The 26183-nt window shown below is 33.7% G+C and overlaps 1 protein-coding gene across 7 annotated transcripts in view; it reads right to left on the reverse strand.

Annotated features, from left to right (window-relative positions):
* PDE4D (phosphodiesterase 4D) overlaps nucleotides 1–26183 on the reverse strand; it is a 1062771-nt gene that overhangs the window by 194319 nt on the left and 842269 nt on the right. For all 7 annotated transcript variants that reach the window (XM_031948468.1, XM_031948542.1, XM_031948614.1 and 4 more), the window contains exons 3-5: nucleotides 24702–24738; nucleotides 12980–13053; nucleotides 7104–7153 (exon numbers count right to left, since the gene is read on the reverse strand). In XM_031948468.1, coding sequence (XP_031804328.1) covers nucleotides 7104–7153; nucleotides 12980–13053; nucleotides 24702–24738 — 161 coding nt within the window. The remainder of the gene's footprint in view (nucleotides 1–7103; nucleotides 7154–12979; nucleotides 13054–24701; nucleotides 24739–26183) is intronic.

The raw sequence follows: 26183 nt of genomic DNA on the forward strand, positions 1-26183 counted from the left end.
TTGATTCTTTTGGCATTAGATTAAGGAAATTCTTTAACAAGTTAATAAAAAAAAAGTTTTACTTTGAATTCATTCATTCATTTTCTATATATATTCAAGGGTTGCTCAATCAGTGTTAAATGTTAGGAGTTCTATTAACACTTCTCTTTTAAAGTGATATACAATATTCTACTTTAATTATATCTATGACTTTTAATTTTTTTTCTTTCTTGAAAATCTGCTGCCCTTTTTATTATTATATGAAAGCTTTGCTGCTCTTCTCCCTCCCAACCCTCACCAAAAGAACACATGTTTAAATAGTTGAGACATAAAAAAAGGGGGTGGGGGGGAGATTTTCCTAAGACTCTTATGGACATTTGGTTCCTGGTCAAGAAGTCACTAAGTTTTTTGTTTTGTATTTTCTAATTAATGTAACTTTATTTCCTCAAAATATCATCAGAGTTTTTCAAGAAAAAAGTAGAAAAAGTTTATTAGTAAATTAAATGGAGTTGCTTCTGCAAAATGTTAGAAATATAACTAATGAATAGTGTATTCTGTGGAAGTATTCATGCATTTTATCAAATCACATGATTTATGAGTGCAATTTCAAAAACAAAAAGATTCTTCCTTTTGCATTTATTCTAAAAGTTAGCTCCTTCCGCTTAAAAACCATAGAATATATTTCGTGTCCCCACAAGTCAAGATATGACAATAATCATAGATGAAAATTTCAAGGGAACCCAGAAACCATCTGGCCCAACTTCCTCATTTTATAGATGAAGTAACTTCAGTCTGAGCTCATGAAGTAACTTGATGAGGTTATAGAAGTAGTAAGAGTCAGAGGTTGGATTTGAACTGAAGTCCTCTAGTTTTAGAAATCAGGTCTCTAACTCTGAGATACCTCTTCACACCTCTCAGGCTGGCTAAGATAACATATCTTTGGAGAAAGGAGGAATTAATTACCAAAAAAGAACTAGAGAACATTATGAAAGACAGAATGGACAAATTGGATTATAATTAAAAAGAGTTTGCACAAATAAAACTAACAGAAACAAGATTAAAAGGGAAGTACAAAGCTGTAGAAAAAATCATTACAGCCAGTATTTCTGATAAAGATTTCATTTGTAAAATGTATAAAGAACTGTGTCAAATTTATAAGAATACAAGTCATTCTCCAATTGATAGTCAATTTTTTTTCAGATAACAAAATTGAATCCATCTATAGTTATATGAAAAATTGTTCTAAACCACTATTGATTAGAAAGGCAAATTAAAACAACTCTGAAGTACCATCTCATACCTCTCAGATTGGGTATGTTGACAGAAAAAGATCATGATAAGTGTTGGAGGGTATGTGGGAAAACTGGGACACTAATATATTGTTGGTGGAGTTGTGAACTGATCCAAACCATTCTAGAAAGTAATTTGGAACTGTGCCCAAAGGGTTATCAAGCTGTAGGTACCCTTCCAGAAGTATCTCTACTGGGTCTGTATCCCAAAGAGATCATAAAAAAGGGAAAAGGACTCACATGTGCAAAAATATTTGTAGCAGCCCTTTTTGTAGTGGCAAAGAACTGGAAACTTAATAAATGCCCATAATGGCTGGAAAATTATTGTTCTATAAAAAACGATCAGCAGGATGATTTCAGAAAACCCTGAAAAGACTTCCATGAACTGATGTTAAGTAAAGTGACTTGAACCAAGAGAAGCAAGAAGCAACAAGATTATGTGATAATCAACTGTGATTGACTTGATTCTTTTCAAAAATGAAGTGATTCAGGTCAATTCCAATAGACTTGTGATGGAGAGAGCCATCTGCATCCAGAAAGAGAGCTACGGGGACTTAATGTGGATCACAATATAGTATTTGTTGTAGTGGTTTGCTTGCTTGGTTTTTTTCCCTCTCATTTTTTCCCTTTTTTTGTTCTGATTTTTCTTGTGCAGCATGATAAATGTGGAAATATGTTTAGAAGAACTGCATATATTTAACCTATATTTGGATTACTTGCTGTCCAGGGGAGGGGGGGAGATGAGGAGGGAGGGAGAAAAACATGTAACACCAAATTTTGCAATAGTGAATTTTGAAAACTAACTTTGCATATATTTTGAAAAAAAAAACTATTATAAAAAAAGAAATCAGGTCTCTTTCCAAACTGCTTCCTCAATTGTAATTACAACAAAAACAACTAAACTCCAGCACATCCTATACTCATCAGTTTTTGGTGACAGGAATCGAATCCAAAAAGTAAGCCTAAATATACATTGTTTTCTTCTAATTGAATGCTGGCAGCTTCAAGGCAAGAATTGTTCTGCTTTTTCTGTAGTAATCCCTCAGACCTAGCAGAGTATTTGACAAACAGTAGTAGAAACTTAATAAATTCTAATTGGATTGAATGGTTGCTGGTATTTGATGCCACTTGGAATGATGCTTTCATAGCGCTAGTTTATCTCTGTGTCCTTTTTTAGCTCTAAATCCTTCAAATATAGTATCATGATAGCTCATGTATTCTCTCTTTACAAACTTTCCTGAGAATCTCTCTTACATATTTGTCACTGAGTGCATTATTACCCTATCTTTTCATCTCTGATCTCATTTTACTATCATATATTCAGATAGTGTGATGCAGTGGAACAAGTACAAGAATTGGGTTCCTGGTTCTGACATTAGCTATATTACCAAGACAAGTCATGTAATCTCTGTGAGTCTCAGATTCCTCATCTGTTAAACAGGGATAAGTGATATTTGCACTACTTACTTCATTAAGCTGTTCTGGGGAAGTGCTACGAAAACATGAGGTTTTGAGTATATATTTTTTTAATCACACCAAGATTATCCTTGAGGGAAGGATGAGAAAGAGGGATACATAATAATATAATAATAGCTTTATACTTCAAATTGCCATGGTTTCATTGATATGAATACTTCCTCTACTGATAGATTTATAAGCCATTCATGACTTGAAAGATGGTGTTCCAGAGTTGTTATGGCCAAAGAAGCACCTTACTCTGAATCTGCCAGTCCATCTGTATGTAACTAGGCTCCTCTTCTAATGAAAGATATAAAGTACATTTCCAGATCCCAAACTCGCATTTTACCAGCTTACTGGAAGATGCTAATGCTTTTGATCCACTGGTATAGTTAAGAATCTAGGGTCAGTTTCACTATTTAACTTCAATGAAGAACCTATGTTAATACTGTGTTTTATATTGGATATGTTAAGTTTGAAAAAAAATGATTAAACTACCCTGGTGGAGATGTTTAAAAGGTGTTTTGTAATGTAGTAATTAAAAAAAAAAAAAGGACTAGGGAGAATAGATAAATTTTGGAGTGATCTTGGAACAAACTCCAGCTCCAAATTCAGAGGAAGTGCTTTCAAATTTCTCCTTTGATATAATTGCTACCTGTATGACTCTGAGTATTTTGTCTTCAATTTCATCATCCTTGAAATGAAGGTATTGGATTAGAGTCTGTGGGGTCCCCTACCTTCCTAGAGCTGGGATGATCCTATGATCTATGTTCCTAAAGGAGAATATAAAAAGAGAAAATGCAGGAATTGGATTAAAATGATTTCTGAAGTCAAATCCAGCTCTAAATCTATGAACCTATTATGTCTGACATACTTGTTACTGTATATTCCAACTTCCTACACCAGTGAAGAGTGAGAAATCATATATTTATATTCCCTGTGGAAAAAAACATACCAAAGGTCAAAAGCTGAGCATTGGGATTGCACATACTGGCTCTTCCCAACTCCAACCTTTTCTCATCTCTGCTTTCGTCTCCTCTCTCTCTGTCTCTCTGTCTGTCTCTCTCTCTCTCCACACATACACACACACACACACACACACACACACACACACACACACACATATTGTATGAATATTTTTTTCTTAGTTCTTCAAGGGTCTAAAGTGAATAACATGTATATAATGCACTTTTACATAAATTACAAGGCAACAGTGTTTTGTAAGATCTGAGAAACATAACTATAAAGAACTTTGTTCTAATTTGAATCAACATAATGTAGCAGAAAAATTACTATACCATGAATCATTCTGAGACCTATGTTTTCAACTTGTTTCTGTTACTAACTAGCAATGTGATCTTGTAGAAATCCTTTCATCTCTCAAGGACTTCATTTCCATATCTGCAAAATTAGATGGTTGGAATAAATAGTACCCTCTAGCTCTAAGTCAATGAGCCCACAAATAATATTACACATTTAGAAGTATTTTCATTAATCCACTGCTCTCAAACAACGTAATGATAAACTGATTCATTTCTTCAAAGCAGGTTCTAATAGGTTCCATAATCCGGATTTCATAGATTAAGATTGGGATTGCACATACTGGCTCTTCCCAACTCCAACCTTTTCTCATCTCTGCTTTTGTCTCCTCAGTCTCTGTCTCTGTCTTTGTCTCTCTCTCTCTCCACACACACACACACACATACACACACACACACACACACACACACACACATACACACATATTGTATGAATATTTTTTCTTAGTTCTTCAAGGGTCTAAAGTGACCCTTGAAATGTTTTTATTTTTATATTTTATTTATTTATCTTAATATTTAGAAATATTTTAAAGAGAGGAAGCCCAGTGCTGGGCAAACAGCCATAGCTTCAGAATTAGTAAACCTGAACTCTCTTCCTGGTTTTGCCACTAATTAGTTATGTTGTAACTCATCCTTTCTGGCTTTCAGTGTTCTCATCAATAAAATGAAAGTATGGATTAGATTAAGGGTTCTTAACCTAGGATTCATAAACTTAAATATACATATATACATATATATACACATATGATAATTTAATCTTAACACAATTGTTTCCTTTGAAAGCCTTTTATTTTTATTTTATGTATTTAAAAACATTATTAAGAGATAGTTCCATAGGCTTCATAAACTGGCAACTATTCCCCCATCTAAATTCCCACCTATCCACGCACACAAGCCCTTGGACTAAAAACTCTCCAAAGTCTTTTTATTCTAAAATCTGATAATGAAGAAAGGTGTGAATAATAATATATTTGGGACTAGTTTGTTATCTTAAAGGTCATATTAATAATCACCTCATAGGATAATGTAGAATGGATAAATAATGATTTTTGTTGGTTAAAATCAGTCAAAAAAGAAATGCTCAAAAAAATTGACTTCAAAGAATTAAGGGAACAATTTGAAATCAGGTTGGCATTGTTCCATGCCTCTAGAACAACTACCAATAGTTATTCTTTGCTGCCCTCTCATGTTTCAAAATGTACTTTAATTTTTTACTCCTATTCTAGGCCAACACAGGAATAGCTTGCTTTCTACAAAAGTATGTTTGCCATGTGTAATACTTAATAAATAATAATAATACTATTTTAAAACACACAAGGGAAGCTTAATCTTTTAAATACCTCTAATATTTTCTAGCTCCTAACAGAACTTACTTTCAAATCCTTCATTCACCCTAAGTTATAGATGACTGAATACATGTAACAATCATCTCACATTTTACCTCAGAAGAGAATTTAGAGGTATGATATGAGGGGACTCGGTCCTTAAGTCATATAGTGGGAAATATTATTTGTATCCCTCCCCTATCAAATGGAAAGTTAGCTATGGCCATGATCACAGTAAATTCACAGCAGTGATAGAAGCATCTCCAGAACAACATAATGAATAGGCTTCTTTTACAAGGCTAAGTCCAGTGTACCTGAGACCACAACAAAGAGAGAGAGAAAGAAAGAAGCCAGAGGCTACTCTGAAATATTAATCTGTTTTCTTCTTGTCTATCACATATTCCTGCAATGAGCATTCAGTTAGTAGCTAAGTTTCCAGTGGATATAAGTCTCTCCTTGGCTCCAGTGAAGAACCCACATGAGTAATTAATTCTTAACAACCAAAGGGCCATGGATTTAGAGTCAGAAACGGTCTTCAAGGTTATCTAATACAATCCTCTCATTCTGAAAAATAAGAAAACTGAGGCCCCCATATATGAAATTAATTATTCAAAGTCACATAAGAAGTAATAAGCAAGAAAGTTGGGATTTTAACCAAGCCCTTGAATCGCAAATCCAGCATTCTTTTCACTACACCATGTCATCTACACAATTATTCTTTAGCAAATGGGAGGGACTTCTGTATTCTGTCTCAATTATGTGTCCTTATTGCCTATAACTACTGTTCCTCCTTTAAAATGACAAAAATAAAAAGCCAAAACAAAGCAAGAAGCTTCACTTGGATTCATTTTAAAATTTATATTTGCTATAAATATAAATTTCTCCTAAGTACAGTAAAATATGAATGCTGTGATTTGAAGTCTATAACACATAGCAAAAGAATGATATTATTCCATAAATTTTTAATAGCAAAAGAAAATAATAAGAACTTCAAGTTTTATAACTTAACAAGGACTTCAAAATGAAAGAACTAGAAAAGGCTTCTAATAAACTCATGCTTTGGTCAGAGATATATTTGAATGAAGGCTCTCACATAATATCTACTTGGCAGACAATAAAATGCTATTTCATAGTTGTACACTAAAACATCACCAACTTTAAATTTGTTTATAGTTTAAATTGCTCTTAACCTCTAAAGACACAAACCCAGAACAATCTAAAAAGTTACCTTCTACTACTCAAAAATTAGATATCATTAATATAGTAGGGAAACATCAAAAAGAGGGACATTTGTCTTCTGACACACCAACTTTTTTGCTCATATGCTTTCATTAAGCCAAAATTCCTCATAGTTCAACACATATATATATATATGTATATACAATGACACCAAGACCAGACCTATCATTTTCAAGACTAGTTCTGTCTTTCAAAATACATCTGTTGGAAAGTCAGCAGCAATTATATCAATATGAAAGGAAAAATAAAAGTACACATATAAAGAATTTCAGTGAACAAGGATTCCTAAATACCACCTCCAAAAAAATAACTCAAACAGTTCAAATAGTAAAAAACAGAAGCAAAAATAATAAAGCAAGAAAGAAGCAGCTTTTTGCTTCTAATTTTCAAGAATTGTTGCATAATTCAAGTTTTAAAAAAAATTTACACCAGACTTTGGGAGGTCAAATTTCTTTCTACGTACTGTATATTATAGCCAAAGAAATCAATCTTACCTGTTATAGTTGCCTTGTTGATGGATGGTTGGTTGCACATGGGTGATCTTCTGAGAGAAAGAAAACAAAATTAAGGATTAAATATGTGTTAAAAGGCAATGTGTGTTCTCCGAGTTATTTCAATGATGGTATTTTAGTTTAAGAATTATTTTTAGATTAGCATATCTAAAATTTACAGTGGGATTAGAATATATAGACTCACTTAAATCATATTTTCTCTTGTAATCAGTAAAGTCTCTATTTGATTTCTACACTGCAATTCATGTTAACATGAGAAAATAGGAAAATATTAGGTCTTATAATGCTTGACATATGGTAAATCAAAAGCTACTGTACTTGTCATCTAAAGACTTGTTGGAGGAAAAAATTGTTATCATTGGCTTAGTTCTATAATAAATGTTTATTAAACTGCATTCAATTGAGGTAGCAGAAACATTTCTAGATTTTTTTTTCCTGGAGAAAATCTAGAATTTCTATTTATATAAAAAGGGAGCAGGCCGCAGAATGTTTCTACACTACTTTCTGGTAATAAGCAATTTCCTTTTTTCTCTGTAAATTTTCATTACTGCTTTGATGTTAATGTGTATTCATTCATTAAGTTATTAAACATCTATTAATGCCTGCTGTATACAGAACACTGTGCTAAATCTAGGAGAGCAATCCATTCCAGGGAAGTTATTAAATATAATTCAAACTGAAACCACAGCTTGATTAGAGAGACAATGTCTCACTGTGGGCAGCTATTCTTAACCTTTTTTATACCCTAGAGCCTTCTGACATTCTGATGAAGCCTAGTAACTCTTTCTATGAACAATGTTTTTAGATTCGCAAAAGAAAATATATAGGATAAGAAAGAGAATCAGTTTTTGTTGTTCAGACTTTTCAGTCATGTCTGACTGTGACCCCATTTAGAGTTTTCTTGACAAAGATATTGGAGAGGTTTGTCTTTTCTTTCTACACCCACTTTACAGATGAGGAAACTGAGGCAAACAGAGTTAAGTGACTTGCCCAGGTTCATACAATTAGTAATTGTCTAATGACAGATTTGACCTCAGGAAGCTGAGATTCTGAAACTAGTGCTGTTTCTGTGCACTATAATGCCACCTAGTGGTCTATTGAAATACTATCAAAATTTAAAGATTTAAGATATTAAAATAAAAGAGATTAACATTTAAATTTAAAATTAACCATATTGATTAAAATTTAAAATCTTAAATACTTATCAATTTATTAAAATTTCATGGTTTAAAGGATGCTCATCGGGGAATGGCTGAATTACTAGTGGTATATGAATGTAATAGATTATCATTGTTCTCATAATAAATCATATATATCAGATTTTTTGCTGCCTTGGGGAGGGGGAGGAGAGAGAGAGAAAATTGGAATACAAGGTTTTGCAAAAGTGAATACCTCTGCCAATAAAAGAACTACAATCCCTTAAAACATGATAAATTTATCACCAGGGACCACTCATCTTGTGATGATACTCTCTGAACTTAGACTAACTTTTGGGTGACAAGTGGACATATTCTATTTCTGGGCCTACACTAATATTCATCCAGCTTGGAAAGATCTTTAGATCTCTGCTTCTATAGGCTTTAAGAACTTGGGGTCACCTCTACAGACCACAATGAAGCACTAGATAGGAGTTTAGTGGACATTTTCTACTAGCTACTGCTATTGCTGGAAGCAAGGGGAGACAATAGCTAGAGTACTGGGCCAGATTCAGAGTCAGAAAGACCTGAGTTCAAATCTAAACTTACTAGCTTTTTGATCCTGGGTAAGTCATTTAACTTTGTTTGTCTCAGTTTCCTCATTTGTAAAATGAGCTGGAGAAGAAAATGGCAAACCAAAAACAAACTCCCCCCCCAAAAAAAAAAACCTCAAGGAAGATCATGAAGTCAGATATGACTAAAAATGACTATGACCACCACAGTTGATATTGCCAATCTTTCTGTGACCATCTGAACGGGGATAAAATCAAGAATCTGATATGAAGACACTATTAAATATACTCTTGCAAGGAGTACTCTATGTCAGGAGGCACGAAGTAGATGAGGAAGAGCATGGGACTCCTCTGACACTATGGGTCATTTCTTTCATTGAAATCCATGGACTTTAGTCCCTTCATCCATTAAGTAGGGATCACAATACAGGCACTACCTAGTTCCATAGGGTTGCTCTGGGGAAAGCTTTTAGTGAATACTAGAAGAATTATAACTAGAAAATAGGGCAACGGTACAAGAACTTTACTCTGCCCTGCTTTCAGGAGACCTTTTCTCATAATTCATGTAAACCCTCATCTATAGAGTACTATACTTCCTTTTAAATTTTATTTGATTTAATTTTAACATAAATTTAAATTCTGTTACATATACCAAGATTTACTTCTGATGGTTTCCTTAGCTTCATATGAAATAACAAATGCCACTAGTGGAAATCTATTTGTCAAATAGAAAAAAAAAGTGACTTGGAAATCTGATTTAAAGTATCCCAAATATGGGACTTCTATTTCTTTGAAATATATTTGACTGATACAAGAGGTAATGCATTATCTTTAATATATTGATAACAACAATAGTGGCTTAACATATCTAATGAGATTTAAAGTCTCATTATATGATCTCATTTGATTTCTATCACCTAGGGTAGGTGGTATAATTCTCTGCATTTTACAGATGAAGAAACTGTGGCTAAGAGAAGGTATTTTGCTCAGGGTCACAAAACTAGTATTTAAGGTAGGTTTTGAAATCAGATCTTCTGGACTCCAAATCTGCCACTCTACCTGCTTGCCTAAGTCAGATCAACAACTTCTCCTTCTGAAACAATGGATATTTTTTCACTACTCTTTGATTAATCAAAAAAAAAAAAAAAAAGAGAGAGAGATGATTTCCTCTAAGAAAGGGAGTATACATGTTTTTAAACTAAACACATTTTGAATTATTAGCTTATATATGGGAAAAAATGGAATTATTGGCTATCTGCTCTCTCTAAAATTAACTTCACATTCTCTCTCTTTAAAATAAAACTCTTATCTGAAACCACAGGGAATGCGAGTACTTAATCACCTGATATTTTAACATTTCAGGATGTCACCTAAGTTGATCTTTTGAATCATGGTCACATATCTTTTTTGGAAAATGACGTGAAACTCATTTCTATTTGGAAGCAGTTTGGGGAAACAACAATAACAACAAAATCTAACTTAAACTTCTCTTAATCCAAGTTGAAACCCATCACCAGACAACAGTCAGACTTCCATGAAAAGAATTTTTTAAAGCATAAAAAAAACGTTACTACCAAGACAAGGAAAGAATGAAGAAAATAACAGAAAGCAAGCTAAGAAATTAACCTTAGTACTATTTAATGTTATCACTTCAGGTTTCCTGGACTTCCTTCCTGTATACTCAGAAGTTGGATGAGACAAGGGAGAACATCACAGTTCCCACTGTCTGTGGAATCCAAGGGTATAGTTGAAACATTCCAATGATGCAGCTAATGGTTAACCTCTCTGGGCCAACAGGTGGCAAGAACAACTTGGAAACTCTGCCATGTGGTGCAGCTGGCAATCCATCTCTGACAGTGTGAGAGTCTGTGATTTCTTATCAGTCTAGATAACAGCTCTAGGACAGGTTGAGGTCTTTTCATGGGAAAACATAAAAAGTCTAATGCAAGTATTCATTTGTCTTAGAAGGCAACTTGATTTTAAAATTAATCCAAGTAGATTTAGGTCCACTATATTGTGGGTTTATGGCCCAGACTCAGAAGTTGTGCCTCTCTATTTAAATTTTTATGTCCTTGTAATGCAGATGGGAACTGAAGTACCATCCAAACTTCTGGTTTATGGAATATAAGTATTCAAACATCTTTTAAGAAAAAAGTCTAGGGGCCATTATGTTTCCGCAGCTGGAAGATCTATCATTTGTCTAACGATAAGCTTTCATGAAATTTCAGAATCAGAAAGGAACTTAAGAGATCGTTTGGTTCAGGGTTTCTTAACTTGGGATCCATGAACTTGGTTTTTGTTTGTTTGTAAAAATTTTTGAAGAGTGTATCTCAATATAGTCACTTTCTTTTAAAATCCTATGTATTTTTTTTCATTTAAAAATATTCTGAGGAGTCCACAGCTACTACACTGCTAAAAGGGATCATACTACCAAGACAACAATAATAACAAAATAGATTCAAAATCTCTGATCTTGTCCAACTTCCTTATTTTATGGATAAAGAAAGTGAGATACAGAAAAATTAACGCATTTATCCAAGGTTATACAGTTACTAAAAATAACTGAACTTGAATCAAGATTTTCCTGTCTATGATGATTTTCCCTCAACCACATGATTGAAGCTAGTCTAAAAGCATTTGTAAATTTCTTAATTCCCACACTATGTGATATGAGTTTCTGAGATAGAATATTTTTTTTAAACTAATATTATATTTGCGAACTTGGAGCAGTTGATAAATCACCTTATCTTCATGAGTTCAAATCTGGCCTCGACACTTAATAACTCTGTGACCCTAGGCAAGTCACTTAACTTTGCTAGAGTTTCCTTATCTGTAAAATGAGCTGGAGAAGGAAATGGTCACCCACTCCAATATCTTTGCCAAAAAAAATCCTAATGGGGTCATGAAGAGTTGGGCACAATTGAAATAACTCAAAAAACAATAAAACATTAGCATTTAGCAAAATTGGGAAGTTATTACTTTCTTGATCATGGTGAGTGAGGCTTCAGGCAGTACACTAATCTTAAATTTTCCATTTGCTTACAAGGATGGGTAGAAAACCCTCTGATTTCCCAGATTTCAAACCTTTAAGTGGCCTCCAAAGGATGGTATATGTGTGTTAATAATTATTATATAACTCATACATAACAGGCCTTCAAGTTCCATATAATGTTTTAATTACTTTTGGCTAATATTTAACAATCACAAAATACTCTTTGTCTATCTTCTCCCCATACATGGCATTTGAGGAGTAAGCTATTTGCACTGGTGACAACTACAAAGACTTGACTTCTCTGTTATAGAGAGGAATGTAACTATTGTAAAATCTGATAGTCAGGATTAATTTTCATTCTTTTCTAAGAGAATGTGGTTCTTCTAGTTAGAATACTTCCTTTAGGAAGTAAGAAATAACTCAAATGTGAAACTACAATAACTTTAATTATAAATCTGATGAACATTTAAATTTCCTATTCATCTTTTTTTAGGCAGATCTTTAAAGATACATGTTTAACTTAAAAACCTTCCATTTGTTATTTTTTTCTAGTTTAGTGATCTTTACATAATAAGTCATTTAAAAAAATGGATCTTTTAATCATGTAAATTAACTTGAACTCAGGCATACAAACTAATTTTTTCATTTGATCCTAAAAAAATTAGTTCTGCTTTTAAAGAATTTTATTGTCAGTAGAAAATATCATTTCTAAAAGGCCTTTTTGCAGCCTTTCCCCTGCAATTTCATGATAAAATATGATATAAATCACAATTTAAAAAAAAAGAAACTGCATGCACGTTGCTCATCTGATTTTGAATTGACATGAGCTCAAAGGATCAATTACTAATAGTTAATTTATAGCAAGTCAGAAATATAAAGTTACCCTGAGTTTAAATAACTGGGCAAAGGACAAACAAGCCAAGTGACTGCTGACAGATGGAATCCCTGGGTTCAGAGGTCATATTGTTCCACTTCTGCCATGGAACCATCACTGCAAAGTATTTATAGAAAATGGAATGGTTGTCATATGACTTCATTTGAGTAGTTGGCTAATAATGGAATGATGCCATGAAATCTAATCTTCTAACTTGGGTTCAAGGAAATGAGGAAAACATTCATTCAAAAGTACAGTGGGGAATTGGGGGAAGTACAACTTACTTGCTAGGTGCTCGGTCTTGTAAATTGGTTAAAGCAGCAAAGTTATTCCGTACAGTACGCAGGCTGGCCAGGACCTGCAAAAAAGAAAGACAGTTGTATATTTTTAGTATTGGCAGTACCGTATAATTCAAAATGGTAAATGTGACTTTGCTATTGATTCAGTTTTAAACCATGTCAAATATTGAACCAGAGTTTCTTAGCACTGAAACTACCACTCTCTGTTTGAAGTTGGGAATCAGTCATTTTTCAATTGTGTCCATCTCTTCGTGACCCTATTTGGGATTTTCTGGGTAAAAATCCAGAACAACTTCCTTTTCCAATTCATTTTACATATAAGGAACCTGAGGCAAACTGGATTTATTCCAGTCATTTGACTTGCCAAGGGTCACACAACTAGTAAGGGTTTGATTCCAGTTTTGAATTCAGAAATATGAAATTTTTTGACTCTAGATCTGGTGCTCTATCCACTATGCTACCATTTCCCCCACATTTAACTCAAAAATGGAGGGGTTTCATCTGGTTTGTTGAACACCATCTTGTTTGGTTCCCAATATACATACATAACAATAATTCTTGCTACCAATGCCAATAAAAGTTACTGTCTTTGACTATGAGAGATAGAATGGCCAAGCAGATGGAGCTATAGCCAGGAAAATGAATCTCAACTCAGACACTCACTAGCTGTACAACCAAGGGCAAGTATTTAATTATTTAACCTCTCTGAGCTTTGGTTTTATTTATCTTCAAAATCAAAAAGTAATTGTAGTATATATATATATATATATATATAATCTTTGATTTTGAAGATAAATAAATAAATATATATATATATATATATATATATATATATATATATATATATAAAATGAAATAAAATAAAATATTGGAATTCAATGGCTTCTAACTCAAAATTGATGGTCTAGTGATCAACATCCCTTCCCATAATTTTTCATTTGGGTGGAACCAGAAGGAGGATAAAGGGCTTGGAAGCCACACTGGAATGAGATGTAAGAGTCAGATAGCTCTCTTATTCTATTTTCTTCCACTGCCCTTCCTCTGTATGTCCCAATTTCCATTAGAACTAGGCCCAGAAAAGTGTATTTTAAATGATTTGCATTGAAGAAAGAGAAAACTTCTCAGGATAAAAGGTACAGCAGTATTAATTGTAGTACTATCAAATTAAAATAGTCGCTTAAACTGGTATTTTCCTTTATCATTTATTGATCACAATATGAAAAATACATAAGTTTCCAGGATCCCAGGATAGCTCCATTTCCCCTCCTCCCATATTTTCAGATTCAGGAAAATGGACTCAGATCCCAGCTCAGACACTAACTAATGACATGATTCAGGGAAAGGGTATCAATATGATTTAGACTCTACTGAAAGGAAAATGAATTCTTCAAGGTCACTAAGGAATTACTTCATGGGCATGGTGTTGCAAAAGAGTTATCCTTTATAAGAATTGTTAGAGGTTCATAAAAGTGTCTATGGCCATGATTAACTTAAATACTTTCAAGAATTAGATTAACATTCAAAATATTGCCAACTCTGGCTTGCTTGCTCCCTGAGCTATAATTCCTGAAATTACCTATGCATTTCCACCTGGATGTCCTACCTGGATACACAAACTCAAAATACAGACAAATAAACTCATTAACATCTTATATAAACATTCCCCATCACCGACTTTCTTTTTAATGGTAGTTACCTTGGCTTGAGTGAAACTTGAGTCATCTTTGACACTTAACTCTTTCTTGTATCCCAAATCCTATAAAACTATTTCCAGGCCAGCTCCTTCTACTCTAGCCACCTCATCCTCACCCTCTCTACTTTCATTGTTAGCATCTGGTTCAAGTTCTCTAAACTTCTTGATTGAATCACTATAAAAGTCTCCTAACCATCTGTGATCCCTCCACTCTTTCCCTTTCTAGTATAGTTTTTAAACAGTTGCCAAAATAATTCTCTTAAAATATGTCCTGTCCATGCTACTCCTCTGTTCCAGAAACTTATTTGTGGCTCCATTCCTATTGGTTATAAAATAAAAAATCAACTCTAAAAGCTGACATTTAATATTTTCCACAATCTGGCTCCCAAAGACTTTTCCATAATCTCATTTCATTGTTCTCCCTTTTACACATTTATATTCCTTATATGCCCTCTCCCATCTTTATATATTTGGACAGGCTATTTTTTCCAAGCCTGAAATGTATCTTCATCTGTTCCTATTGAAATCTTTATGGTTTTTTCAATGTACAGATCTACCATCACCCTTTCCATGGAGCTTTCCACTTTTCTCTAACTCCCAGCCTCATCCTAGCCTGCTGGCTCTACTTATCCCTAAGTAAAAATGATCATTTTCCTTCTTTAATCTTTCTAAGATACTCTATGTAAATTGTTCCTTCTACCATTATAGCCTACCTTGCATTTTGCTTATTTTTGCATATGTCATCCTCCTCACAAAGTTATAAGCTCTGTTAAGTGCAAGAACTGCTATTTTCCCCTCATTATATCCTCAGGGTTTAGTAGTGTCTTTTATATGGTAGATTCTTAGCAAATATTATTTATTGAACAAATGGGTACATTGCAACTCTCAGAATTTAGCTTATAAGAGATAATTAAGATAATTAGTCACTTCCTGACATCCTAAAGTATAGATCTGACTACGCCAACCCCTTTTTGCTCAATTAATTCCCATGGCTCCCTCTTTGCCCTCAAGATCAAATATAAAATTCTCCACTTCAAAGTCTTACATAACATGGTCCCTACCTATTATTCCAGTCTTGTTATAATTTATGTTTTCACACACACACACACACACACACACACACACACACACCTAGAATTAGTGATCCTGGCCTCCTTTTTCCTTGCACAAGATACTCCATGTTCTGACCCTATGCATTTTCAGTGGTCATCACCTATGCCCAAAATGCAACCTCATTTCTGCCTCCTGACTTTCTTTAAATCCCAGTTAAAATCTTAACTTCTATAGGAAGCCTGTCCCTTCTCCCTCTTAATTCTCAGGCTTTCCCACAATTGATAATTTACAATTTATCTTGTAAATGGCTTGCTTGGAAATTGTTATTTGCATGTTGTCTTCCTATTAGACTGTGAGTCCTTGAGAGCAATGACTATGTTTTACCTTTCTTCTACCCTTAGAACTTTGCACAGTGCCTAGTATATAAGAGGTGTTTAATAAATGTTTATTGATTGATAATTGCTCTTCTTGGATATGAAGCCTTTGCTGTTGTAAAAGTAATCCTGTAAGTTATTCTGTATAAAGTATGTATTTTATCAAACATGCCACTGAAGAGTTCAGAACATAACTAACATACCAATCTGCATATCCATTTTCTAGGCAAATATTATTGTTTTGATATAGTTATAATGGCTGACTAGCAAATAACTGCTAAGGGAACTTACAATTGGATAAATACTAAAATAGTAAGATTTCGCATTTGCATTGTACTTTGTAGCTAGAATTTATTGAGTATGGGAGTGATGTCAAATTTGCACTTTAGGAAAATTACTTTGGCATCTGAATGGAGAATGGATTGGACATGAAAGAAACTTGATTTGGGTAGAACAATTAGTAGGACTATTGCCATAGTCCAGACCAAAGGTAATGAAGTCTTGGTCTTAAGTGGTAATTATTTGAGTAGACAAAAAGGAATGGATGCAAGAATTGCTGTTGGGGAAGAAAAGACAAGACTTGGAACAGATTGCAAATGAATCCACCATGAGTAGACTTTATAGGATCAGGGCAAGTGATTGCTTATATATACCTTATTTTTGAGAAAGCATAGGAAAAAATCCAGCTAGATTTGGGTTCCTGTAGCTTATTTCAAATAACATTGACCTTCTGATGCTGGGAATCATTTGCCCTTTGCAAACAAGGTCTTTCCTTCCTCTTGAAAGAATCCCTAGAGCAGGAGTCCTCAAACTAAGGCCGCGGGCCAGATGCGGCAGCTGAGGACGTTTATCCCCCTCACCCAGGGCTACGAAGTATTTTTATTTAAAGGCCCACAAAACAAAGTTTTTGTTTTTACTATAGTCCGGCCCTCCAACAGTCTGAGGGACAGTGAACTGGCCCCCTATTTAAAAAGTTTGAGGTGGAAACTGAATGGATGTCCATCAGTTGGAGAATGGCTGAATAAATTGTGGTATATGAATATTATGGAATATTACTCTTCTGTAAGAAATGACCAACAGGATGATTTCAGAAAGGCCTGGAGAGACTTACACGAACTGATGCTGAGTGAAATGAGCAGGACCAGGAGATCATTATATACTTCAACAACAATACTATATGATGACCAGTTCTGATGGACCAGGCCATCCTCAGCAACGAGATCAACCAAATCATTTCTAATGGAGCAGTAATGAACTGAACCAGCTATGCCCAGAAAAAGAACTCTGGGAGATGACTAAAAACCCATTACATTGAATTCCCAATCCCTATATTTATGCACACCTGCATTTTTGATTTCCTTCACAAGCTAATTGTACAATATTTCAGAGTCTGATTCTTTTGTACAGCAAAATAATGTTTTGGTCTTGTATACTTATTGTGTATCTAATTTATATTTTAATATATTTAACATCTACTAGTCATCCTGCCATCTAGGGGAGGGGGTGGGGGGATAAGAGGTGAAAAATTGGAACAAGAGGCAATTGTTAATGCTGTAAAGTTACCCATGTATATATCCTGTAAATAAAAGGCTATTAAATAATAAAAATAAAATAAAATAAAATGCTTTATAATTAAAAAAAAATAAAAAGTTTGAGGTCCCCGCAGAGAATACACATGACAACTTCTCCCCTCTATTTTCCTTAAGTGCCTCATGGCTGCTCATCAAAAGGGATCACTCAACTTTTCCTCAATGAAAATGAAGTCAAAAAAATTAAAGCTCTTTTCTTTCCATCACTTCTTTCCAAGGAGTTTTCAATGTCCTGAAAATAATGAGATTGACAAATGCAGTAGGAAAGAGATACTCACAGAGTCATAGAGGTTCTGCTTATGATGGGTCATATTCCCACAGGGAATTGTTAAATACTATAATCATTTAACAGCTATAACTTAAAACCTCTTTTAGATGCAATTTTTTGTTTTTTTTTTTTAGTAATGATAGTAACTAAAATAAATTCCCTTTTTAAAAAAAGAGAGAGAACAGACAGGTTCCACTGAACAATTGAATAATTCTAAGATATTTTTTAAAATCCCAGTGGCACAATGGATTAAAAAATTGAGTTTTAAGTTAGGAAAATCTAGGTACAACTCCATCTACAGATATTTACCGTCTGACTGAACTTAAGCAAGTCACTTAATCTGTCTTCCAAATATTTTTTTAATCTATAAAATGGGGCTATGAATAGCACCTACCTCACCAGGAAATTTTTAGGATTAAATGACATATCGGTACAATAATATATAAACTTTAAAGTACTATATGAATGCCACCTATTGTTATTATTATGAAAAGTACAATTGTTTTAGTGATTAACTTAGAAAGGCATATTAATAATAAGATGATAGAAATCTGACTGCAAATCTTTAAAAATATATTGATAAAGAAAAATTATGCCATTGCAGCTCTTATTTTAAAACCACATGTAGAATAATAAATTAGATTTGGGATCAGGGAAGCAGGATTTAGATCAAAACTTTACAACTTATTGTCTGTGACCTTAGAAATGTCCCATGACATGTATGGTCTTGGGCAAGATACATGAAGTCTCTTAATCTCTGTTTCCCCCTCACTAAAGTTAGTAGTTTGAAGCTGGGTCACTCCCAAGATTCTTTCCACCTTTAAATCTAACATTTCAGGATCTACTTAAAGAAATGAGTTATCAGAAACTTTGTACATGTGCTTTTTGGACAATTTCAATTCTCTGCCACTAGATGGCTTCCAATCAACGTAAACATAATAGAAATGGATTGGGTAAGCCAAGGATGCTTTTCGAAAGAGTTAATTTCCTTTCGTATTGTCAGACAAATGCAAAATGTGGAAATAGTGCTAATTCTTAAGGGGAGGACATCTCTTTGATTAGGAACAAATTCTATTACATAGATACATATGAGAAAGTTATTTAGGAGACTTAGGTATTGGGAGGAAAGATATCCTTGGGTAAGCACTGAAATTAAGAGTAAGAAGGTCCTGAGTTTACATCCTTTACAAGACATTAATGTCCTAGGAGACACTGGTCAAATCATTTAAGCTCACTATGGTTCATCTTCCTCATATTTTAATTGATGAAATCAGACTCAATTGCCTATAATATTATTTTACTTTGTAAATTGATAATTCTATTATTCTACTTTAACTGAATTATTAATGTATCTTAAAACCTTAAAAACGTAAGTCATGACTTCAGTAAATATCATAGCTCTTAGAGCTAGAAAGGACTTAGTGATCACATAGTCTCATTAAGATTTGAAGACAGATTCTCTGATTGCAGACCTACTGCATTTTCCATTATCCTAAAGTGCCTATGGTCAGAAACAGGCTGATTGTTGTTAGGGTCTTCTTTCATGATCTATCTGGCTTCAGTTTAGTCATTTTCAGTTGTGTCTGACTCTTCATGACCCCCTTTTAGAGTTTTCTTGGCAAAGATACTGTTGTTGTTGGCCATTTCCCTTTCCAGCTCATTTTATAGATGAGGGAATTGAATCAAATGGGATTGAATGATCTGCCCAAAGTCACCTACTTACTAGCTGACATGGGATTTGAACTTAAGAAAATGAGTTTTTTGGACTTCAGGCTCCACATTCTGAGCACTGCGGAGTCATCTAGATGCCTTGGATACTTCTATTTAATTGGAAGCATAAGGTAGCAACTAATTGTTTCTTTGTTTGTTTTGGCTATATTACACTATTTTAATTAATGCCAAAATTTTTCTGTGAACTTATGAAGTTCTCAAAACTCTTATGCCAACAATGTAAAGGGCAGAGTTATTTGGTCAACTCTCTATATTCTATTTTCCAAGTTCTGTCTCTGAAACAAACTAGCTCTATGACCATTCACACAACTCTTACATTCTCAATGTAACACTTTAAACCATGGCAACACTTTAAAAACAATGATGTTAAAATAAAGTAAAAAAATGATAAACACAGACTTCTATTAACAGAAGAATGTTCCTTTCCTGGGAATTCCCTACACCAATGAATTCAAAGGATGTCCAAAAAAAAAATCCTATATGTTTAAGTCATTAAATAATTTAAGGGCTTTGCATTAATTTTAAAAAGTGTGTGTATGTCCCTTCCACCTTCCTTGATCAAAGGCTCAGTTTTATTTGACATTGCAAATTCCCAGATAGGAACTCTAAAGAATTGATGGAGTGTTTGTGGTTTTGATTTATTTATTTATTTATTTAGCTTCATGGTTCCCCAAAGAGTTTTATGATTTGAAATGAAAAATAAATACAAGATAGTCAGACTGTAACAACAGGACTGCTGAGACCAAGGGTTGCCAAGTACAAAGAGGCTTTTCTTGCATTTTCATCAGCTTTCTGTCTCCCGGGGGCTTCTCCCTGATGCCCAGCCAACTTGCCATCATACTTCTGAAGGGAAAATGCCAATTTCAAAGTAAGTAGCATAGCTGTGGGATTTCTCAGAATGACACTTAGATTCTCTTGCCCGGGGAATTACTTGCTGAAAGGTCTCTATCAGTAGCAACAGGAGAGTATTTCAAAAAAGGAATCGGCTAAATATTTGATGGGATGTTGTCAATTTTTCTAAGGTTTAAATTGATTTTGAGTTTCCATGGGAAATACTTGGAGAAACAAAGAAGGGAAGAAAGAAGGAATTTTGTTTAAACATTGGAAAGTTTTTCCTGACCTTGACTGCTGTTTAAAGAGTTGGATAATAATAAATACATAGTACTTACATATGTGCCTTAATACACAACTCTGTGGTGTAGGTACCAGAAACATTATCACCATTTTTTTAAAAAGAGAATATAAGGCCAAAAGTGATTAAGTAGCTTGCCAGTGATCACACAGCTAAGTAAATGTTACATATAGGATTTAAATTGTTTTCCTAAACTTCAAATCTAGCATTCTAACAACTGCATCCTACTGAATCTCCAAATTACTAAACTCTACAATTTTTTCTCTGTGTCTTCATATACCTGGAGTAGATGGGATGTACTTTGGTCCTCTCCAGAAATAATGATGATAATATTATCTCACATTTATATCATGCTTGATCAAGAGTACTAAACTCAAATAGAAACACTGCCTTAAAACATACACACACACACACACACACACACACACACACACACACACACAATATCTGTGTTGGAATATATTTTTATATATTTTATTAAATATTTTTAATTACATTTTAATCTAGTTTCTGCATATGAGAGTTTTGTGGCCTTCATGTGGATCTACATGGCTTCATACGTTCTTCTAACACTGATTTTATTATTCTTCATATGTTCAGAAAGATTTAGAAGAGGAACACATTTGATGATATACCTAAGCTTGATGACTGTAAAGCAAATGTAAATTACAAATGGGACTTTTCAGCAAGAAAATATATATAAAATGGATTTAAAAGATTCTTGTCTGTGATTTCTTTACAATGAATAGTAAGCAAGATGATAATATTAGAGATAATGGTGAAGAATTTCTGTTACTTGGCTCAGGGACTAGAAATCTCTCTGAATAACTTACCTATGATTGGATAGTTTTTCTAACATTGACAAATTCAGTTAGGTTAAATGTGGCCAAAACTAACTGGGAAATGTTCATTAATATAGAAGCAAATAACTTGTTTGTGTGACTACCATATTTAGTACTGGTCTGAAAGTTCCTTGAAGGTAGAAGGATTTCAATTAATCACTCTTGGTAGAAGTGTCTAGTAACTCAGGCACTTTATAAACACCCACTAACCTCATACTATAAGATCACAGCTAGGATTATATCTGTTTTATCTGTATACATGCTAACCACAACTGGGAGCCACATCTAACATGCTATTTACCTGATAGTCTCAGAGAAAAATGAGGCATTCCTTATTGGACATGGCACTCCTTATGAGAGAAATGTATTTTGCTTAATTATGCATACCTGTTATAAGAATTTAGTTTTTCTTTCTTTTTGTTTTTCTCCAATAAAGAGAGGTGGGAAGAAGAAATACTTGTTAACTAAAAATAAAATTCAAATTAGCTCACTGTCTCTTCCATTGACTGTGAGCTCCTTAAGAGCAAGGTCTAGCTTTTGATTATTACTATTATTTTTTTTTGTATCCCCATTCTTTAGCACAGTGTCTGGCACATAATAGGCCCTTAATAAGTATTTGTTGATTGATTAAGAAGTAGAGTCAGATTTGCTTTATTTGTACATGCTAAGCTTATGTGTTCATTATCTTAGATTCAAAGAGTGGCCTTTTTTTTTTATCTCATCCTCCATTTTAATAATTTATCCTTTTATTTGCTGATTGTCGGAAAGTATTAGAGAACAGGGTTGACCATATGAAAAGAGCAAGAAAATCAAATGAACAAATCAAGGTTTTTACTACTACCTCAGAGAATGCTGAAAGGGAATTTCTATCAAGATGGATAAATCACCTATGGAGGATTTATGGGAAGCATGGGAACAAGAAATATTCAAGATAAGATGGTGTCAGTTTTGATATGCAACATTTGAAGGAATACTTATATTGATAGGATTACAAATTTTTGGTATACTTAAATATCTTTTTATCATTTAACATAAGTTAGCTTGACTATCTGAGTACAATGAAAATGGAATGATCATAACTGAAGATTTATATATTTCTTCACACTTCCATGCCTGATCCTATTAGCTTTTCCTACCCTTCCCACCCCACACCCTGAAAGCTTGACTATCAAAGACGTAATAAATGGAGGCAAGAACATTGTCTAGAAATCACTCTAAATTTAGGACATGACCAAATAGTGGTGTTATCAAATCACAAAACTTTGAACTTTATTTTCAACAGTGAAACATAGTCCTACACAGGCCTTCAAAAAGATTCTCCAACCATATTTAACATTTAATTAATATTGACTTTACGCCAGATTTAAAATATACTTGAGCATCATAGGGAAACAGAAGGTACCATATATCTTTCCTCTAATCTGAGATATTTGGGACTTAATTAGAAATAATTAAGGACAAAAGAGGCAACATAAGGTAGCGGGTTGGACACTGAATTTAAAGAGAGAAAGATTTAGATTCAAATCTCACCTTAAATACTTACTAGTTGTAAGACCTGAGCAAGTTACTAACCTCATATGTAAAAGGAGGACACAAATTTGATAGTCTCTAAATCTATGCTCCAGTTCTAAATTTATGATACTGCATGAATGACATCTTGGGACTCTTTGAGGAACAAAGCTTTTGGATTGAATAATAATAATTTCTGAAGGATTCGCATAACAAGTTGCTCTATTTTCAAACTAGAAATGAAGTTTTTAGTTAAGTCAAATACTTATTAGATTCTGCCTGGTATGGTTGAAAGAGTAAGTGACAGGAATTCAACAGACCTGGAATCAAGGCACAGGTTTACTACTAACTTAGCTGTAAATTATATTATATCCTTGGCCATGAGTTTTCTCATGAATTAATCTCTACCTATAGTTGTTGAGATGATTCTAGAGGAAGTGTTGATCTCCTTTATATTAGTTATGCCACAAACCAGGAAAGATTAAAAACCATTTGAAATCAATGTGTTTTATTCTTTCTTTAATGCATTAAGAAATGGATGACTTGTATTCCAGTGATTATTCATGGTTATCATTAACCAGTATCCTCAACCAGTCTATATCTATCACCCCTCTTTTTTTTTGGGGGGGGGTCTTAAGTGAACATGTCATTAAACACTATCTTGCGTTAGAAAAACCTCACATGATTTTTTTAGACAATTTTATTTTTTCAGACTCCTTGAAATTTTAAAATTCTTTTAAACAATATTTTATTTTTTCCCCAAATACATATAAAGATAGTGTTCAACATTCACCTTTGCAAAACCTTATATATCAAAATTTTCTCCCTCTTTTCTTCTCTGCTCTCCACAAAACAGCAAGTAATCCAATTAAACATATACAATTCTTATAAATATATTTCCATATTCATTTTTAGACAATTTTAGGTCAATTTAATGGATCTGGATTATTCTGGTTTTAAATATATAATGTGAATATCTTCATTTATTTATACATATATTTATGTGTGTTTGTGTATATATACATAAATACAGAGAGACAGAGAAAGACAGAGATGGAGAGAAGTATAGCATCTAGTGAGTAGATAGAGGATGGGTTTTTGAATAAATAAGATAAGTTCACATCCTACCTTTTGTACTAGCTATGTGACTATAGACAAGTGATATAACTTTACTATACCCCAGAGCAACTCTTTAAGATGACAGATTTTGGAAGGGGCATCCATCTGCATTGGTGGAAGAAATTTCCACACCAATCAATTTGAGGAAATGGGCCTCTAGCATCTTGGTTTACACAAAAAAGATTAATTAAAAGTCTTAAGATGTAGATAAATGCCATTGCTAGGTTCCTTTTCTTGTTCCTTTTAGTTATCTGAACTAGCCACCAAATAAAATCCATATTTAAAAACAAAGAATTCCTTCTCCATTTTCTCCCATCTCAGTTTGAGCCTCAAAATTTACTTCTAGGTTCCTAAGAAATCAAATCATGGATAAAATTCTCATGAAAGTTGTGCTTACCTGAGCAAATGGAGTCACAATCAAGTCATCTCCATGTCTGAAAAATAAACCAAATTCATATTAGACATTAACAATGCCTCTGGCTCTTTTTCAACCACAACTTCTAATTATACTGAGTAATTCTTAGTATACCATCATCTCATTTCTTTAGCATCTGTTTTTCTTTAGACATTGTATGGTACGATTGAAATGTGGACAGAGGACATTAATCTTCATATGTACGGAAGATATTAAAATAATTGTCTAGCTGCCCCATACCTCCATGAAAGAATGAAATTTCTGCAAAAATCCAAACAATTTCAATACAATGTATCAATCAGGTGGAGGAACGAACGTACAAAGTATCAGGTGACACGGGCATTATCCAAGCCAATTTCTTGGTCCCGTATTCTTCTTTACCAATAGCTACAGTTATTCTTGGTATTGACAAACAAGGGGTGCTTCTGGAGCTGGGTGGGAGCACCCATAGGGCCAGGGCACATCTAAGTATTGGAAGTGATTAGCATTGAGCCTTCCTAGTTATCACTCGTAAGCAGTGGATGAGCTAGTAACTGTAGATGACTGGGGACTGCATCATGGACTAATAAAAACCTACTAAAATTTTTGAACTGACTCACATACCCACTGTTACAGCGAGTGTTACCTAGTGTGTGCTGTTGCTGCAGCAACCTAAACCACACCATGCCAGGTGATGCTGGCGCAAGGTGTCAGCCTGACATGCCTCCAAGAGGGAAAGGGAAGGGAAATGTTTCTGATTTATTTCAATTGCACAACATACTACGTTGAGGAAGGAGAGTCACTTGGTCCCAAAGCTATTTCATGATCTTTCCACACTCTCCAAAGGCCATCAGAAGGATCTCAAAAATCTACATGGGAATTCTCCTCTCTCCTCTGCACACCGTCCCCCAATCTGGCTACCAGGATTTGGGATTCCAAGGAATGACATCAATATGAGCAAATTTCACAGACGTGATATTATGTACACTATAACTAAACCCCTTAGCTCATTGAGGAACAATTTGAAAAGAACTTAGAATGACCTGAAATAAATCTCTCAAATCTGGTAAAAAGAGAAATGGTATAAATTCTTGAAAATAAAAATGTAGAAAGTGAAAATCAGGAAAAGGTCAGAAAATTACATCAAAGAGTAGTTATGACTCTGATTATTTGGAACAAGCTAACATGATGGTGGTAGCTTCTGCAAATGACCTGCCATGACAGATATTTGTTCCAGTTTATAGTTTAACATTTCTTTAGTATTATAAATATCATAAAAATCAAAACCTTAATTCTTAATCATGAAATTCAATGTCTATTTAATAAAGACATAAATAAAAAATTAAAAATGATTTATTTAACCAGTTTATAACTTGAAAAATAGCATTTATTAATAAATTCATTTTAACATGATAGGAAAAAAAAGGATAAGGAGTTTATCTAGTAAATGTAGGAAATCTACTTACATATCACAAGATCTTTAGA

The sequence above is a fragment of the Sarcophilus harrisii genome, chromosome 1 (genome assembly GCF_902635505.1).
Source record: "Sarcophilus harrisii chromosome 1, mSarHar1.11, whole genome shotgun sequence".
Lineage (NCBI taxonomy): Eukaryota > Metazoa > Chordata > Mammalia > Dasyuromorphia > Dasyuridae > Sarcophilus > Sarcophilus harrisii.